This window comes from Phyllobates terribilis, unplaced genomic scaffold (assembly GCF_046119375.1).
Source record: "Phyllobates terribilis strain yellow unplaced genomic scaffold, ASM4611937v1 Scaffold_8__6_contigs__length_399053987, whole genome shotgun sequence".
In the NCBI taxonomy this organism is placed as follows: Eukaryota; Metazoa; Chordata; class Amphibia; order Anura; family Dendrobatidae; genus Phyllobates; species Phyllobates terribilis.
The window spans coordinates 272,710,748-272,729,442 of record NW_027362768.1 but is presented as its reverse complement, the minus strand read 5'-3'; the positions used below and the strand labels follow the sequence as shown (position 1 = coordinate 272,729,442).

The window sequence follows — 18,695 nt, the reverse complement described above, 5'->3', positions numbered from 1 at the left end:
AGGAACAAGTATACAGGCAGGAATCAGGCAGGTAACTAGCAGGAAACTGGCAGGAAACTGGCAGGTAACTGGCAGGTAACTGGCAACGGGACCTGAGGGCTGAAGCACAGGTGAGACACAGGTGCAAACAACATTGCTCGGGCACCTCCATTTTGGAGGAGGTGCCTTATATATGATGAAGTCCTCCGGCCATTGGCCGGGGACTCCTTAGGACGGCGCGCGCGGCCCCTTTAAGAGGAGGGGAGCGCGCGCGCGCGCGCCCTAAGCACAGGGGCCGGGAAGGAGCGCGCGCTGAGAGCAGAGCGGGAGGAGGACGCCGGGAAGGAGCGCGCGCTGACAGCAGAGCGGGGAGAGGACGCCGGGCACGGAGCAGAGCGGTGAGGGGAGCAGCGTCCCTGCCTAGCAGAGGGCAGGGACGCCAGCGCTACAGGGAAGAAGTGATATGGGGCGATAGCTAGACAGAGGATGGGTCAAGGGAGGGCTTTTTGAGGATGGGTGTGATCGAGGTGTGTTTGAAGCATGAGGGGAAGACACCATTTGTTAGTGACAGGTTGAAGAGGTGGGTTAGGGTTGGGATGAGGTTGAATGGTATTGAGTCAAGTTCACAGGAGGTGAGGTGTGATTTGGAGAGTAAAGAAGAAAGCTGGTCTTCCGTAATGGCAGAGAAGCTGGTTTTGGAGGAGGAAGGTTGAGTAGTTATGAGGAGGTGCTATGGGGACTGTAGGCCAAAGCTTTGCCTGATGGTGTCAATATTCTGCTTGAAGAAGGTGCAGATGAGATGAGAGGAGAGGGAGGAGGCACTGGGGGACAGAGTATAGAATTGAAAGTACTGAATAGCTCTTTAGGGTTGTGGCTAAGTATGTGAACATGAAATATAACTGAAATTTGAATAGCATTACTGCTCTAGAAAATAGAAATAAATGATAAATCTTAGTGCGTAAATTGGCTAATTCATGTGTACCTGGTAGCCACGCTAAGGCGTTTCTCGTTACACCAGGACCCTGCCAATGTGAACTCCTCTCTAAGAGACAAAAGTCTGCATGTGTTTGGGAAAGGAAGATCCTGCTGCTATTAAAACCGCCTGTGGCTTAGAGGTGGAGTGCTCAGTCAAAGCCTATACATATAAACAGAAAAAATGACGAAGGTGGGAAATACACAGCTTCACTGTGCACGTGAAAGGAGCCTCTTCTCACAGCGCATGCGCTGCTCCCAGCGCTACAAGCTTTGCTGGCCATGACATACTGCGCAAGTGACCCATACTTACATCAGCGCAAGCCAGGAGCAAAATTCAAATGCGTGGGCGGTGCCAACCCTGGCTAAATGCAAGGACTCACGCCCCTATGACTAAAAGAGCAGGTATGATATAAAGTGGTTTTTACACTTCATATTATCGCTGGTTTTAATGAAATAAGTGCGTTAGTGATGCACATTGCATCACAAACAACGCAATGGGGGCAGTTTACATAGACAGGACATGACAGGTTCCCTTTAAATGTATTTTAACACATCCTATAGTACAAACATATAATCACCGTAGTGCATTCACATAATGATGATCATTTCAACGCAAATCTTGAGGTCAAGAGCTAGCAGAGATGCTGAAGTTGAGTATAAGCATCAACAGCTGTTGATGCAAAAATTCCAAATACTTTCCATATCTTTTTACAATGTCCTCTGGTACTCAATAATGTCTCTTCCACTGTTAAAACAACTCCTGCTTCTGATCTTTACCTGAAGTATGAGATCAAACAAACTCTGCACTGTAAAACAGACTTGTGGGAACCTTTTCTTCTAATTGATATTCTGAAACAGGCATGGTCCCATACTGCGATGCTGGGTCCCTAAAAGGATATACTCCAATCTTGCTAAGAAGATTTCATCCCAATCGTTATTTCACAGAGTAAATGGTACCTAAAGTAAATGAATTTAAGTAAGCTCACCATGAAATGTACTAATTAAAAATTTTACTTTTAATAGGTCGATTATTAAAATTGTTAACTATAAATACAAAAACGTGTCAAAAGAGAACTGGACAATTCCACAATAGTAAAAAAGGCTATCAGTTCTACAGTTCCCACGCGTCAGATACAAAAAATGGAAAAAGTGGAATAAAGAAGTGTCACTGGATGCAACTCCGCTGCCTCCAATCGTCAGATTACGCAATTGCCTGCAAGTGAGGGTTGAGTGGGCTATGGTATCTACACCTCTGATTCCAACACATGGAATATATACATAGTCATGGCCAAAAGTGTTGGCATCCTTGAAATTGCGCCAAAAAATGAAGTATTTTGCCAAGAAAATATTGCAATTGCACATATTTATGTCCTTTATGTGTTGGAATAACAGAAAAAAAACGGGAGAAAGAATAATTTGACCTAATTTCACACAACCCCAAAAATGGGCCGGACTACTATTGGCACCTTTCCAAAACTATGTAAACAACTTTGTTTCAAGCTTGTGATGCTCATTCAAACTCACCTGTGGCAAGTAACAGGTGTGGGCAATATGAAAATCACACCTGAAACCAGATAGTGTCACGCTCGCTAGTGGCACACGTGGTTCGTGGACCCACAGTGCCAAGGGGCCGAGCTTGCCTAGGAGAGGCGTAGCTAAGCGGCTACCTGATGTTCACTGGAGCTCCTGATGGTGGAGTCAGGCTTGAGCTGCCGGTATCCACTAGGTCCACTCCTAGGCAGTCCCCTTTCTCACAGCTTCCAACCCCAAGGGTCGGGTTCGCTGAACGAAGACACAAGACCAGTCACCGACAGGCAGGATTCGGAGACTGATAGACAGACCGGACAACGTGGAATTCGTGGATAGGTTCTCATTCAGATGCGTGGGTCTCAGGAAAAAGGATCAGCTTCCACTGACGCGGCTTCAGGATTCACATACACACTACACAAGGGTACAGGGACGATACTGGATAAGGAAATAACTATAAATGACTAATAATGGGGGTCCTGGCAACATACAGTTGGACACTCAAAATGTAGGGAAACTACAGGCGTTGCTCAAGTCACCTCCCAATTGCGGAGTGTGCCTGTTATACAAGAGGTCTCCCAACTATTGGTTGGGGGGCATCCTTGCAGGTGTGTGTGCGCTGCTGCCATGAACATAGACGACAGAGAATAGTTTATGAAAGGTTGCAACACAGTATAGTCCAGATGGTGGATAAGCAGCCCAAATAAAGTTCCAAAGAAATTCAAGCAGTCCTGCAGGCTCAGGGTGAATCAGTGTCAGCGCAAACTATCCGACATTTGAATGAAATGAAACACTATAGCAGAAGACATAGGAGGACCCCACTGCTGACACAGACACAAAAAGCTAGACTGCAATTTGTCAAAATGTGCATGAGTAAGCCAAAATTCTTCTGGGAAATTGTCTTGTGGACAGATGAGACCAAGATAGAGCTTTTTTGGTAAAGCACATCATTCTTCTGTTTACCGAAAACAGAATGAAGCCTACAAATAAAGAACACAGTACCTACAGTCAAATATGGTGGAGGCTCCAAGATGTTTTGAAGTTGTTTTGCTGCCTTTGCCACTGGATGCCTTGACTGTGTAAGATTTCATGAAATTTGAAGATTACCAAAGTATTTTGGGTCGCAATATAGCGCAGTGTTAGAAAGCTGGGTTTGCGTCATGGGTCTTCCAGCAGGACAATGACCCCAAACATGCTTCAAGAAGCACCCAGAAAAGGATAGAAACAAAGTGCTGGAGAGTTCTGAAGTGGCAGTAATGAGTCCGAATCTAAATCCCATTGAACACCTGTAGAGAGATCTTAAAATTGCTGTTGGGAGAAAGCACCCTTCAAATATGAGAAACCTGGAACAGTTTGCAAAAGAAGAGTGTTCCACAATTCCAGTTGAGAGGTGTAAGAAGCTTGTTGATGGTTATAGGAAGCAATTGATTGCAGTTATTTATTCCAAAGGGTATGAAACCAAATATTATGGAATGTGCCAACAAATTTGTCTGTCCCACTTTGGGGCATTTGTGTGAAATTATGTCAAACGGTAGGTGGTAGCTAATATAAATATATATATATTTTTTTGTGTTCCAATACACACAAAATTTAAATGTGTATAAAAAAAATCATATATATATAATTTTTTTAACGCCAAAAGTGTTGGCACCCCTGAAATTATTCCAAAACAAAAGTATTTCTCCCAGAAAATTATTGCAATTACACATTTAAATTTCCTGTGTCTATTGGAACACAAAAAAATATATATATATTTATATTAGCTACCACCTACCGTTTCTACAGGCCAATTGGACACCAGTTATAGATGGCATATGGCTTCAGGGGTGCAGTTTATTGGGCAAGGGTAACAATTCTATTTATAAAAATTTTATTTAATCCAGAAAGGTAGCCAGTGTTTATGAAAAAATATATACAAGGATGTTGGGAACAATACAATACAATTACATAAAATAAAAAGGAATAAGGTAAGAGAATTACTAAACCTGATGTTGCAAGAATGGCTCTTTATGGAGGGAAGCATTCCGATTGGGGAAAATGGAATACACTCACAGCGAACTATGTCTTACAGAATGACAAAGACAGAGACCCAAACTTTCATTTTTATTAGCTATAGGTTATGCCCACATTACTCCCTCCCTTAGTGAGCTCATATAGGGCTGGCTATGGGATGTGCTAGGTCTTTCAGAATTTTGAGATCCCCCAACTTTTATAGGATATCTTCGCTCCTGGGCTTCCAGACAGTAGATATTGTCGTCATGGTTCTTATCACAATTTTGCCTTTATATGGAGATGAAACATGGCCTGGATAGCATCATCCATCGCAAATTGGAGGGATTAGAATGGCCCTACGGTAATGTGAGTGAATGCGTTATGTTCGTCCCTTCGCTACGGTGCCGGAAATATATCTCCCATAAATATCTGATCAACATTAATCCCTAATATTTATCACTGGTTCCAAAGTGTCTCAAAGATTCTTTGATCAGAGGAAGCTCTAACCCTGGGAAGGGTACTTCTCCAACTCTGTGTAAACTAATCCCAGCCTTGCTGTCTTCTTCCCAGCACATCTCACTGCTGTAATTACCTGGTCACTGCAGGAGGCCCCTACTTCGATGGTGAGGGAAGTGTCAAATCTCTCTTCCTGTTATAATTAGTTTCTCTTTTCCCCATATTTTGAATGCAAGTGGGATATGTCCCCTCTCTTGAAATGTCTGTATGATTTTATTTTTTTTCTGTGACAAGAAGATGGGTCCTAGATTTATAGCCTATAGAATACCATATGGATTTCTTGGTATTCCTTGCATTGCCGTGGAGGTTGGCGCCCCGCTCACCGGAGGCTGGTTTAGTGTGCCCTATAGGTCCCTATCATAGACCAGATAGCAGAACATACACACCAAACTATTCAATAATAGAAATATAGTTCATGAAGCCATAATCCATATCTAAACAGGAAAGGGTTCTTTACAGTCAGAGCAGTCGGACTGTGAAATGCCGACCACATGAGGTAGTGATGGCAGACACTATAACAGCTTTCAAAAAAGAGCGGCACGATTTCTTCGATACACATAACATTGTGGGTTACAGTTAAATTAGACAAAATGTTATACCTATAGTAGTACATTTAGTACGGTAATAGTAATTACATAACCAGTATCATAATTAGGTTTGATCCAGGGTCCTAGGACTGATCGCCTTTTGTCGGTGTCGAGAAGGAATTTTTCCCCTGTGACACAAATTGGCTGAATGTGTCCTGGGGTTTTTGCCTTCTTCTGGATCAACAGATTTAGACATAGGGATTTTAGAAATACCATTATTAGAATCATAAGAGTAATACAAAATATAAAACTAATTAAAAAAATTATAAACTGGTACGTTTTTAATTATAATTGTGCAGCAATATTACCATTTTTATTAATACATTTGTGAAGCCTAGTCCCAGTTAGTAAGTTGGTGTAGGGAGTACAATTGAGGGAGGGAGGTTGAACTTGATGGACCTAGGTTTTTAATCAACCTGTTACTATGCAGCGTAGATAGAGATGCAGTAACCATTCATCAATTCAATTGGCATTAAAAAAAAAGATAAATAATATATAAACACTCTAAATATATGTATGTAAGCACTGGGTTAAGCTACCACATAGAGTAGCTGCAGCGTACCGCCAATAGCAGCAGACCACGCGGCAGCTATGGGCCCCCCCCCCTCCTCCTCCGACTATCTCTCTCCCATCATTCCCCCTCTGTGTCTGAGCTCTGTGACATCTTGGCGGAGAAGTCGCGATGACATCACTACAGTGCGCCCTCTGTGCCGAGCAGTGCAGAGGGTCAGAAGATGTACTGCAGAGACCAGAGCAGCGGGGGGACAGGGACTGGTGAGTATTTTTTTATGTATAGGGGGCCCATAATTCTGTATTGGCTCCACATAGTCCTCCATATATTAAAAAAAATGCTCACCTGTCCCTGTTCTCCCCACCCCCCTGCTTTGGTCTCTGCAGCACATCTTCTGACCCTCTGCACTGCACGGCACAGAGGGCGTGCTGTAGTGATGTCATCGTGCCTTCTGCGCTAAGATGTCACAGAGCTCAGACGTAGAGGGGGAATGATGGGAGAGGTATTGTCAGAGGGGCCCATAGCGGCCACGTGACCTGCCGCTATTGACGGTATGCCGCTGCTACTCCAAATATAAACTGCTCAAAAAAATAAAGGGAACACTTAAACAAAAGAATATAACTCCAAGTAAATCAAACTTCTGTGAAATCAAACTGTCCACTTAGGAAGCAACACTGATTGACAATTAATTTCACATGCTGTTGTGCAAATGGAATAGACAATAGATGGAAATTATTGGCAATTATCAAGTCACACTCAATAAAGGAGTGGTTCTGCAGGTGGAAACCACAGACCACATCTCAGTACCAGTGCTTTCTGGCTGATGTTTTGGTCACTTTTGAATGTTGGTTGTGCTTTCACACTCGTGGTAGCATGAGACGGACTCTACAACCCACAGAAGTTGCTCAGGTAGTGCAGCTCATCCAGGATGGCACGTCAATGCGAGCTGTGGCAAGAAGGTTTGCTGTGTCTGTCAGCGTAGTGTCCAGAGGCTGGAGGCGCTACCAGGAGACAGGCCAGTACACCAGGAGACGTGTAGGGGGCCGTAGGAGGGCAACAACCCAGCAGCAGGACCGCTACCTCCGCCTTTGTGCAAGGAGGAACAGGAGGAGCACTGCCAGAGCCCTGCAAAATGACCTCCAGCAGGCCACAAATGTGCATGTGTCTGCACAAAAGGTTAGAAACGGACTCCATGAGGGTGGTATGAGGGTCCGACATCCACAGATGGGGGTTGTGCTTACAGCCCAACACCATGCATCAGTAAGGGTAATTTTTTTCAGACCAAGCAGAGGGAAACATTATGGAATCACTCAATTCTGAGGAAAAAAATATGGAATCACCCTGTAAAATTATCAATTCCAAAACTAACACCTGCATCAAATTAGATCTGCTCGTTAGTCTGCATCTAAAAAGGAGTGATCACACCTTGGAGAGCTGTTGCACCAAGTGGACTGACATGAATCATGGCTCCAACACAAGAGATGTCAATTGCTGCCTGCTGCGGCTAACACCGCTGTTAAAGAAAATTAATATTCACTGCTCCCCACGCCCATAGTCCAACCCACCTCCTATGCACTGAAGGCGGTGGGAGGGACTATGGACATGTGGAGCAGTGAATATTTACGCTCTTTAATAGCGGGCACACTGTTAACCTCAGCCGCCTGCTCCTGCACCTGCTGGGTGATCCTATGTACCCGCTGTTAAAGAGAATGAATATTCACTACTCTCCCTTCCCATGGGCTTGGGGAGCAGTGAATATTCATTTTCTCACTCTTCAGTAGCAGGCGCATGTGATCGACTAGCGTCTCCACTACAGAAATTGACATGCTGCCGGTGAGCTTGGGTATGTGCCCATGATCAGGAAATGCTGCGGGTATTTATGCAAACCCGCAGCGGACAGATGTTACAGCTTCGTGGATGGAATTTCTAGAAGTGTATCTGAGGCTGCGGATCACCCGCGGACACTGACATGCAGCACGTCTTTCAAGACCACAGCATGTCAATTTCTCTTGAGGAGTCTCTAGTCTCCGCAACAGAAATTTGACCACTAGAATGTATTGAATGCGGTCATAAGATGCGCTTAGCCTCGGCTCTAGGGTTGAGGTTCATGTCAGCCTTGTATTGGCAGCTGACATGAAGCCCAGGTTAGTAATTTGGAAATACACGGCAAGAATAAAGTCTTTTATTTTAGATAAAATTCCACTGTTTTAATAATTTATTTAAAAAATAAAAAACAGTATTCTCATCTAACGCCCATTCCGCTGAAGCCATTGTCACCTGTAAAAATAAAAAAACATATCCCACACCTGTCCAACATGATGACCTAATCCAGAGTGTCCCACGGCAAAAAATCGAAAGTACATATTATGGTAAAATTGATAGTGTCATTCAAAAATACAACTTGTCCCACAAAAAAAGAAGCCCTCATACGACTACCTCTTGAAGCTCATCAAGAGAATGCCAAGAGTGTGCAAAGCAGTCATCAAAGCTAAAGGTGGCTACTTTGAAGAACCTTGAATATAAGACATATTTTCAGTTGTTTCACACTATTTTGTTAAGTATATAATTCCACATGTGTTAATTCATAGTTTTGATGCCTTCAGTGTGAATGTACAATTTTCAGTCATGAAAATACAGAAAAATCTTTAAATGAGGTGTGTCCAAACTTTTGGTCTGTACTGTATTTCCTTTTAATTCATGGTTCCTCGTTATATATTCAGTATAAATATAGCGATAACACAAGAATACAAAGAAATAGGATGGTAAAACCCTTTGACAGGAATGTACATACTGCAATTTCAATGTCTACCACAAGATGGCAGTATATAACCACAAAGCAAAAAAAAAACAAATATTTGCTTGCTGTTGAAAAGAAACAGTATAGCAAGTAAAATAAAGCAAAGGGATATAAGACACTAGTGCACGCCACAAAAAAAGTGTAGGGTCCTAAAATTAAAAGGCTGGCAACACCTGCAGAAAGGTAGCAAACATCCCTAAAAGTGGTCTGTGCAAAATCACGGAAACTTGTCCGATAGTGATACAAGTATCGCATCATACTCGGCAATAAAGTCTATTGGTCCATGAAAACCTAATCGGACAGCACTCGGCTGCAGTCCATGTGCTGTCTGTTTTTCAGTGACTGATGGGAGAAAGTGGGGAAAGCTCATTGTCTCTCTCCAAGGAAGACTGAAAATGTGCCAATGAAAAGCACGGTCAACTTCTATGGAAAATAGAAAGCTGAGCTCTGAGTCTTAGTTTTTGACAGTTTTAATAAATTAGGTCCAGTTAATTTGCCCAGTAGTGACTAGTCAAACAAAATTTCTCCAAGAGCAAATCTACAATTCATTTAGCAATTCACAAAATTCCAAGATAAATACATATAACGTTATCTGGTCTTATTTAACAGCTAGGATCTATAGTTTATAACTACCCAATAAAAAGAATTAGCAGAAAATATACTGTAGTAACAAGGCTGAAACCTCTACTATTTAAGTAATATTGATGGTCACACATTTGCAGATAAGAGCTGGGTAATCTAGATCTGTGTTTCTCTATGGTTGGCTGCAGCACAATTGTCCCCTGAAAGCATCAAGAACTGTTAATTCTACAGCAGCAATGGTAAACTGATTTCAGTCCTCTCAAAAATACCAGGTGAAGCGGTCAGTAGATTTTAATCACTCAGAATATATATAGGTCAACCTGGCTACCTCTACACCAGGAGGCGGGCAATTCATTTTCCCCAGGGGTTGCATGAAACACTGACTATTGTAGATGGCAGAACTAACCATCCAAAATTCTGCTCATTTGTTTTTAAATTAATTTTTAACACTTAATATTGGGCAGAATTAAGTGTGTTGATTTGCTGCTACTGCTAATACATGTTATGATAGGGCTTATTGTAACCTGTATTCTGACCTGTAGCTAAGAATCAAAAACGTGTAATTTACTGTTTAAAAAAATATAAATATATATTGTAACAAAGTCGCTGGTAAAGTGCTGGAGGAGAGATATGTTTCCCTGAGTCTGTTGGCTTCAGTGAGCTAAAAATCATTAAGTTCCCTCCAGCATATTTGTTGAGAGGGGTTAAGTCTGTAGTAAAAGGAAGTGTTTTTTTGTGAATGACTATTGTGAAGGGTGGGAGGTCATTCACCATATCTCTCCAATCGGGATTGTATGGGCTTTAAATAGGCCAGCTCCAGAGAGGAGCATGTGTTTGTGCTTGCTAAACCTGAACCTTGTGTTTTTTGCTAAACCCGGAGTGGCCGGGCCGCGGCTAGTGCATGGACTTTGCTGGACTCCTTTCTTATTTTGCTTGCCTTTAGGCTGGATGGGCTGTGTTTATTTTTCATGAACTTTACATTGGTTTATGCTGCTCAATAAACCAACTGAAAATTTAAAGAGACAGTGTTCCATTTATACCTAAGTGTAGTCGAGTGAGCTGATCTACCAGTCTACACACACACACACACACACACACACACACACACACACACACACACACACACACGGTACGGAAAGTATTCAGACCCCTTAAAATTTTTCACTCTTTGTTTCATTGCAGCCATTTGGTAAATTCTAAAAAGTTCATGTTTTTTTCTCATTAAAGTACACTCTGCACCCCATCTTGACTGAAAAGAAAAAAAAACAAATGTAAAAATTTTTGCAAATGTATTAAAAAAGAAAAACTGAAATATCACATGGTCATAAGTATTCAGACCCTTTGCTCAGACAGTCATATTTAAGTCACATGCTGTCCATTTCCTTCTGATCCTCCTTGAGATGGTTCTACTCCTTCATTGGAGTCCAGCTGTGTTTAATTAAACTGATAGGACTTGATTTGGAAAGCCAGACACCTGTCTATATATAAGAACTCACAGTGCATGTCAGACCAAATGAGAATCATGAGCTCAAAGGAACTGCCCAAGGAGCTCAGAGACAGGATTGTGGCAAGGCACAGAACTGGCCAAGGTTCTAAAATAATTTCTGCATTACTCAAGGTTCCTAAGAGCACAATGGCCTCCATAATCCTTAAATGGAAGAAGTTTGGGACCACCAGAAGGCTTCCTAGACCTGGCCGTCCAGCCAAACTGAGCAATCGTGGGAGAAGAGCCTTGGTGAGAGAAGTAAAGAAGAACCCCACGATAACTGTGGCTGAGCTCCAGAGATGTAGTAGGGAGATGGGAGAAAGTTCGACAAAGTCAGCTATCACTGCAGCCCTCCACCAGTCGGGCCTTTATGGCAGAGTAGCCTGAAGGAAGCCTCTCCTCAGTGCTAGACCTATGAAAGCCCGCATAGTTTGCTCAAAAACACATGAAGGACTCCCAGACTATGAGAAATAAGATTCTCTGGTCTGATACGATGAAGATGGAACTTTTTGGTGATAATTCTAAGCGGTATGTGTGGAGAAAACCAGGCACTGCTCATCAACTGCCCAATACAATCCCAACAGTGAAACATGGTGGTGGCAGCATTATGCTATGGGGGTGTTTTCAGCTGCAGGGACAGGACGACTGTTTGCAATTGAAGGAAACATGAATGCTGCCAAGTACAGAGATATCCTGGATGAAAACCTGTTCCAGAGTGCTCTGGACCTTAGACTTGGCCGAAAGTTCACCTTACATGACCCAAAGCACACAACTCTGTGACTATTCTTGACTGGCCCAGCCAGAGCCCTGACCTAAACCCAATTGAGCATCTCTGGAGAGACTTGAAAATGGCTGTCCACCAACATTCACCATCCAACCTGACGGAACTGGAGAGGATCTGCAAGGAAAAATGGCAGAGGATCCCCAAATCCAGGTGTGAAAAACTTGTTGCATCATTCCCAAAAAGACTCATGGCTGTACTAGCTCAAAAGGGTGCTTCTACTCAATACTGAGCAAAGGGTCTGAATACTTATGACCTTGTGATATTTCAGTTTTTCTTTTTTAATAAATTTGCAAAAATTTCTACATTACTGTTTTTTTCAGTCAAGATGGGGTGCAGAGTGTACTTCAATGAGAAAAAAAAATGAACTTTTTAGAGTTTACCAAATGGCTGCAATGAAACAAAGAGTGAAAAATTTAAAGGGGTCTGAATACTTTCCGTAGCCTTTGTGTTTGTGTGTGTAGAATAGATATATATATAATATGCCCCCCCCCCCCACACACAGTTTAGTGTTCCCATAAGGCTCCCGATACACAGTATGGTGTCTCCACAAAGGCACCTCTACACAGTATATCTCCAAACAGCCCCCATGCAGTATAATGTCCCCAAACAGCCTCCTTGCACAGTGTTAGGTCACCCCACAGGTTCCTTTCATTCATAGCATGATATCCCCACAGCCCCCTTACACTGTATTATGTCCCCACAGTTTCCCACAATGTACTGTCAATTAAAAAAAAAGACTAAAGCTGCTCACCTAACCTTAGCCTGCTGCTCCACTATACGCTATATACTGAGCCTCCGGCACAGCTGGCGTGATGTATTGGCGTCATCATGTCTGCTGCACTCAGACACAGAGAGGATCTGAAGTCTCTGTTCAATCATGGTGTTCACCGGTATATGTATCCTGAGAATGCAGATACAGGTCCCTGTAGAATGTAAGCCCGCAAGGGCAGGGTCCTCTTCCCTCTGTACCAGTCTATCATCGTTCGTTCATTTACTGTAAGTGATATCTGTATTTGGTATGTAACCCCTTCTTATGTACAGCACCATGGAATCAATGGCGCTATATAAATAACGATAATAATACTGGTGAAACGGAGATGCCGAGGAGGGAGGAAGATGACCTCGTGGTACGGGACTCCACTGTATCCAGCCCTCTGGCTGTCGCGGGCCACACTGGAACAGCTAAAGGCCACCGGCTGAACTTTGTCCAGTTCTGCTTTACACCAGTGAGTTAGAAAAGAGAGATTCCTCCGAGGTGGTAATAAGGCCTCAGTCAGATGTCAATTTGAGACGTACATTTTCTATCCATGTTTTTTATGGATGGGACAAGTACACTTTACAGTCTGTGGCTCTTCACGTGTCCGTGTTTTTTTGTGGGCCAAGTGGTCCACAAAATAAAAACCTTTTTGATCCAATAGATGGATCAAAATCACCCATACATGTTGATGGATCCATGATAATCAAAGATGGCACATCGATGCCTGTACTGTCTATTTTTAACGTGGTAATGGGTAGTAAAGAGAAGCCTCACAATTCTCTCATATGAGAAAATCTTTTATGAAACATTTACGAAAATTGGACCATTTTTGCATAACAGAAAAATCACTGACATCTGAATGAGGCCTGACTAGGATAACCAAGTGCAAGCAACTGTCCTGGCAATCCAAGTCAGACAAACAGCACCTCAATCTGCATTATTCCATTGAGCTTCTGAGCCCAATTAACTTTTGTGGGGTCTACAGAGGGCCTGCACTAATGGAGAATCCCAGCATAAGTTGCAGCCAAGAAGAAGCACACCAAGTGATGAATTGAAGTGTCACTTATGAGGAATCTTTGAATTGTTGTGAAGTGATATTACCAGTTATTATTGCATACAAATTGTATACAGGAGTGAAACCCTTGGCTCTAATCCCTGGTAATACCCCCTTTGACACAAATTTATAAAAGTCACATATGGCATCTCAATATGATATAGATTTGACCCGGTTTCTTCCTTCAGCCATTCCTTGATGCATTTACTTGTATGTTTAGGGTCATTGTCTTGTTGCAAGGTGGATTTTCTAATAAGCTTTAATCTCTTGACAGATGGTCTAACGTTATCCTCAAGCACCCTCTTGTACAACGGAGCATTCAAAGTGGATTCAGTGATGGTGAGCTGCTCATACTCTTATACAAGCCCCAGATCAAAAAAAGGAGTTACCATTTTCACAGAAAAAAAAAATCTAATTTCAAAGTCAAATGGTTATTATTCTTTGCATATTGAAAAAAAAAAATACACTGACTTTATATATTGATGCCATTTCATATACTCATGTTTTTTTTTACTTTTTTTTTTTTTTTCAATATCAAATTGTTTGACCCCGTGCTTTTTTTTTTTTTTTTTTTTGCAGGACGATGTTTAGTTTTAAGTTTCATTTTGGATACTTAACATTTATTCTTTACCGTTTACTAATTATCTTAAAGGTGTAGTGGGGGAAAAAATGCAATTTCAACAATGTGGGGTTTTTAAATGTTATGTATCATGAAATATTAGCATATTATTTATAAGTCAGTTTGATTATGGTGATGCCAAGACTCCTCACACATCAAATGACCTCCACCGCTTCCTTGCTTTTCACCCTGCTGACAGTTCTCTTTTTATTGTTCTCTCCCCTGTGTGGCGCAGGAGGGAAGGTCTGTTGCACACTGGTGTCGTCGCCCCATAATGTGGGACGTTCTGAGATGTTGTGCCTGTTCCAAATTAACCCCTTCGCAACCCTGGGATTTTCCGTTTTTGCATTTTCGTTTTTTGCTCCCCTTGTTCCCAGAGCCATAGCGTTTTTATTTTTGGTCAATATGGCCGTGTGAGGGCTTATTTTTTGCGAGACGAGTTGTACTTTTCAACGCCATTACTAGTTTTACCATATCTTGTATGGGAAAACGGGAAAAAAATTCCAAGTGCTGTGAAATTGCAAAAAAAGTGCAATACCACAGATTTTGTTTTTATTATTTTTTTAACACGTTCACTGAATGCTAAAACTGACCTGCCATTATTATTCTCCAGGTCATTACGAGTTCGTAGACACCAAACATGTATAGGTTCTTGTTTATTTAAGTGGTGAAAAAAAAATTCCAAAGTTTGCTTATAAAAAAAAAAAAAGCGCCATTTTCTAAGACCCGTAGCGTCTCCATTTTTCAGGGTCTGGGTCCGGTTGAGAGATTATTTTTTGCACGCCGAGCTGAAGTTTTTATTGATACCATTTTGGGGAAGATCCGATGTTTTGATCACCCGTTTTTGCAATGTTGCGGCGACCAAAAAACTTAATTCTGGTGTTTAGAATTTTTTTCTCGTTACGCCGTTTACCGATCGGATTAATTCTTTTTTTATATTGATAGATCGGGCGATTCTGAACGCGGCGATACCAAATATGTGTATGTGGGTTTTTTTTTTTTTATTTTGAATGGGGCGAAAGGGGGGTGATTCAAACTTTTATATTTTCTTAATGTTTTGAATATTTTTAAACATTTTTTTTTCACTTTTTGCTTGCTTCTATAGTCTCCATAGGAGACTAGAAGTAGCACTTGTCTGATCGACTCTGCTACATAGAGGTGATCAGCAGATCACCTCTGTGTAGCAGAAATGGTCCTGTGCTATGAGCACCAACGACTAGGTGGCGCTCATAGCGATCAGCTCATGACAACCACTGGAGTCTGCTGCAGACCCAGGGTTGTCATGCCCACGCATCACGTGATGGGGTCACCGATGGGCGGGGTAAGTGACGCGCTTCCGGCGCGGCGCTGTTAAATGTTGCTGTCAGAGATTGACAGCGACATTTAACATGTTAACAGCCGTGGGTGGATCGCGATTCCACCCGCGGCTGTTGCGGGCATATGTCAGCTGTAAGAATCAGCTGACATGTGCCCGGTTCAGTGAGGGCTCAGTGCCGGAGTCCTCACTGAACCGGGGGTTACAGCCTTGTGCGTACAAATATGGCACAGGCTGTAAAGGGTTAAATTGTAAAATTCAAATACGTGCACGGAAGAACCACATCTGATACATTTGAGCAACAGGGTACATCTGGGTTTTATTACACAATAGGTCATTTCTATAGGATATTAATAGTCATACATGGTAACAATATAATTGGCTCAGCTTATCTCTACATATGTGCTGACATTGGCATACCTACATCCCATTGGCTAAAGGTAATTCTGTCTACACCCAGCTTTTGAATTTTAGGAGCCTCTCACTTTCTACTTTCGTTTCTTCCTTATGTTTTCTCTGAGTCTCTAGACAAAGACATTCCAAAGGCTCCTTATCTCACACACACATGCTGGTTCAAACTCCATTCTGGTGAGCAGAAAATACACGTACAAAGATCAAAATGGTCAGGATAGATAAAGTATAACTCCTGCTCTCACACTGGTTAGTTGGGTCATCAGATCGGTACAGTATTAGTACAGTTATTTATTTTTTTTGCATCCACTCCTGGCCAATGTCAGTGCCTTCAATACATAACCTAACTCCAGCCTAGAATAAAGCCTATGCTGCACCACGCCATAGTGTACTTGCCCCTGTACACAAAACTTGGGAGGAAATAATGGTCTTGTCCTCATGCACCACAAATTAAAATTCCTTGCTACACTTACCAGTGTAATATTTTGACTGGATTATTTTCATCTGCATAAAAATATGAAATTAATCATATAGATGACAGAAACAGACACAGTCACAAGTGAACAGCAGACTATCCATGTTCCATTGGTAATGCAAAGTAAAGTGCAATGCAGGTAAGGAAGGACCCAATATGACACAAAAGAGATGATGCAAGTATCAAGTAATGGCAAATCTATAAATCAGCCAAACCAGGGGCGGACACTGACAGCTTGGGGCCCCTGTGCAAGAAATGTGTCTGGGCCCCCCTCCTTTTATTGCGACAAAGAGATAATAAATATATATATCATATTTATTTTTATTGCCACACACATATGTATATCTTACATAGTCTCCTTTATTATGTATATTGCCGTCTCTTGTTATGTACAGCCCCGTCCCTTACATATTGGATTATCTATAGCCCCCTGTCTTTATTACATAGCTTCCTCTCTTGTTAGATACATAATGCAATGACGGCTGATGGAGCATGGGAAAGCTTCTTTTCAGATGGAGGAGCTGATGGACTGGTCTTCTGGTCACCGGCTGCTCCATCCGCAGTCATTTTATTTCTAACAAGAGACGACTATGTAATAAAGGGAGGGTGCTGTGACTGACAAAAATAACAAGAATACGCTATGTAAGGGACAGCGCTGTACATAACAGCAGAGGAAACTACTGTATATAATAAGGGACTGTGCAGCATATACAACTAGAGGATGGTATGTAATAAGGGACGGTGTTATACATACTAAAAGAGGAAACTACAAGTATGTAACGAAGGACAGCGCTATACATAAGTGAGTACACTGTATACTAAGGGACTGTGCTGTACATAATAAGGCTAAAGTCCTGTATCTGTGTGCAGTGTCGGTGTGCTGCCCCCTTTTGCAGACGCATTGAGCATGTCCTATTCTGATCCTCAAGATCTGTTCAGAACAGGACATTCTGTGACCCTCAGGGATCTCATTCTCAGATCAGTGATTTTCACGGATGTGTGCTGTTTAATAAAAAAAAAATCTAACTGCTCAGACATTTCACACAAATGTGAGAACGCAACCTAAGGGATTTTACAGATAACATCATCACTTCAAGTCATATATTGCAGATACAGAATAATATTTACATTTAGTTACCGCTGACGTCTCATCTGATTAGTCATTTTTTGCTGCTTCTTCTCCATCTGGTCAGACCTTCATGTCGACATCTCCCAGCCACAGCTCGTCTTGTCAGGATGATCTCCAGCCTAGAAAATAACAAGGTCACATGGGCACATATAATGTATACATACGTGCCTCCCCCGCACTGTGACCCTGACTACAGATATGTACCCCCCCTGTGAGGCAGTGACTGGGATCGTATACGAGGGATGTTCTATATCCCCAGAATGTGTACAGAGACCTATTAAATCCATTGGAGTGCATTGCAGTCTCAGACACAGCTGCGGCTGCAATGCTGGAATGAAGGTGAGCATTGACCTGGTCAGGCTATCTGGCTAAGGCAGATTAGTAAAACCCGGCAGGGCCTTCATTTCTTGGAGGAGGCTAGAGGAAGGCAGTGGGGCGGCCTCCTCCCTCCAACCTGGGTTTTCCAGTGGCTCTTGCCACAGGTCCTTTAAAAACCCTGCACTAAGGATTAGTGTTGTTCAGTGTTGGGACCTGCTAGGACCATAGCAGGAAAGCTCGGCGGACATGTGAGTAGCTGAACCCACGCCTGGGAAGGCTCTGCACCCATCAGGCTCTGAGCAGCTCGGTGCGGCTGTTGTCCCCGGCAACCGTTGTTATGGACTTGTGTTAACCCGGCTGCGAACCAGAGGACTTTCTGTTTACCTGTAAGTTTTGCTGAATAAAAGCTGCTTATGTTGGACTTGCTTGGGTCACTGCCTCAGTTACTGCACGGTGTGAACACCGCCGCCTTACACCCCCCATTAATATACTATTAGCCACGCACCAATCAAAATATAAAGTGATAAGCAGCACTGTGCCCTCCATTAACTATAATCTCCGCCACCCAATAATATAAACTATTCAGCCTCTTTGACTCTCCCCAATTAACTGTAAGGCTATGTGCTCACGCTAAATATACAAGGTTTTACAGTACAAGCAAAGTGAATGAGATTCCTGATGTCTCATGCACACATTGCTTGTTTTTCCTTGCAGATTTGCAGCAAATTAAAATCTGCATAATATCAATTCTTGCAGCATATTTCACCCGTACTAATGAGAGGAAAATACGAAACAAAAGCATGCCAAAAACGTAACAAAAACTGTATTTTACGCATCGTTCTTCCTGCCAACACATTAGGACATGCAGCAGAGTTTTATCC

General features: G+C 42.4%; 1 protein-coding gene across 1 annotated transcript in view; it reads left to right on the top strand.

The window, feature by feature from the left end:
- LOC141157233 (microtubule-associated serine/threonine-protein kinase 3-like) overlaps positions 1-18,695 on the top strand; it is a 38,912-nt gene that overhangs the window by 11,133 nt on the left and 9,084 nt on the right. Inside the window, exon 2 of the mRNA XM_073644243.1 lies at positions 13,822-13,886. Within this exon, the coding sequence (XP_073500344.1) occupies positions 13,884-13,886 (3 nt within the window). The 5' untranslated portion in view covers positions 13,822-13,883. The remainder of the gene's footprint in view (positions 1-13,821; positions 13,887-18,695) is intronic.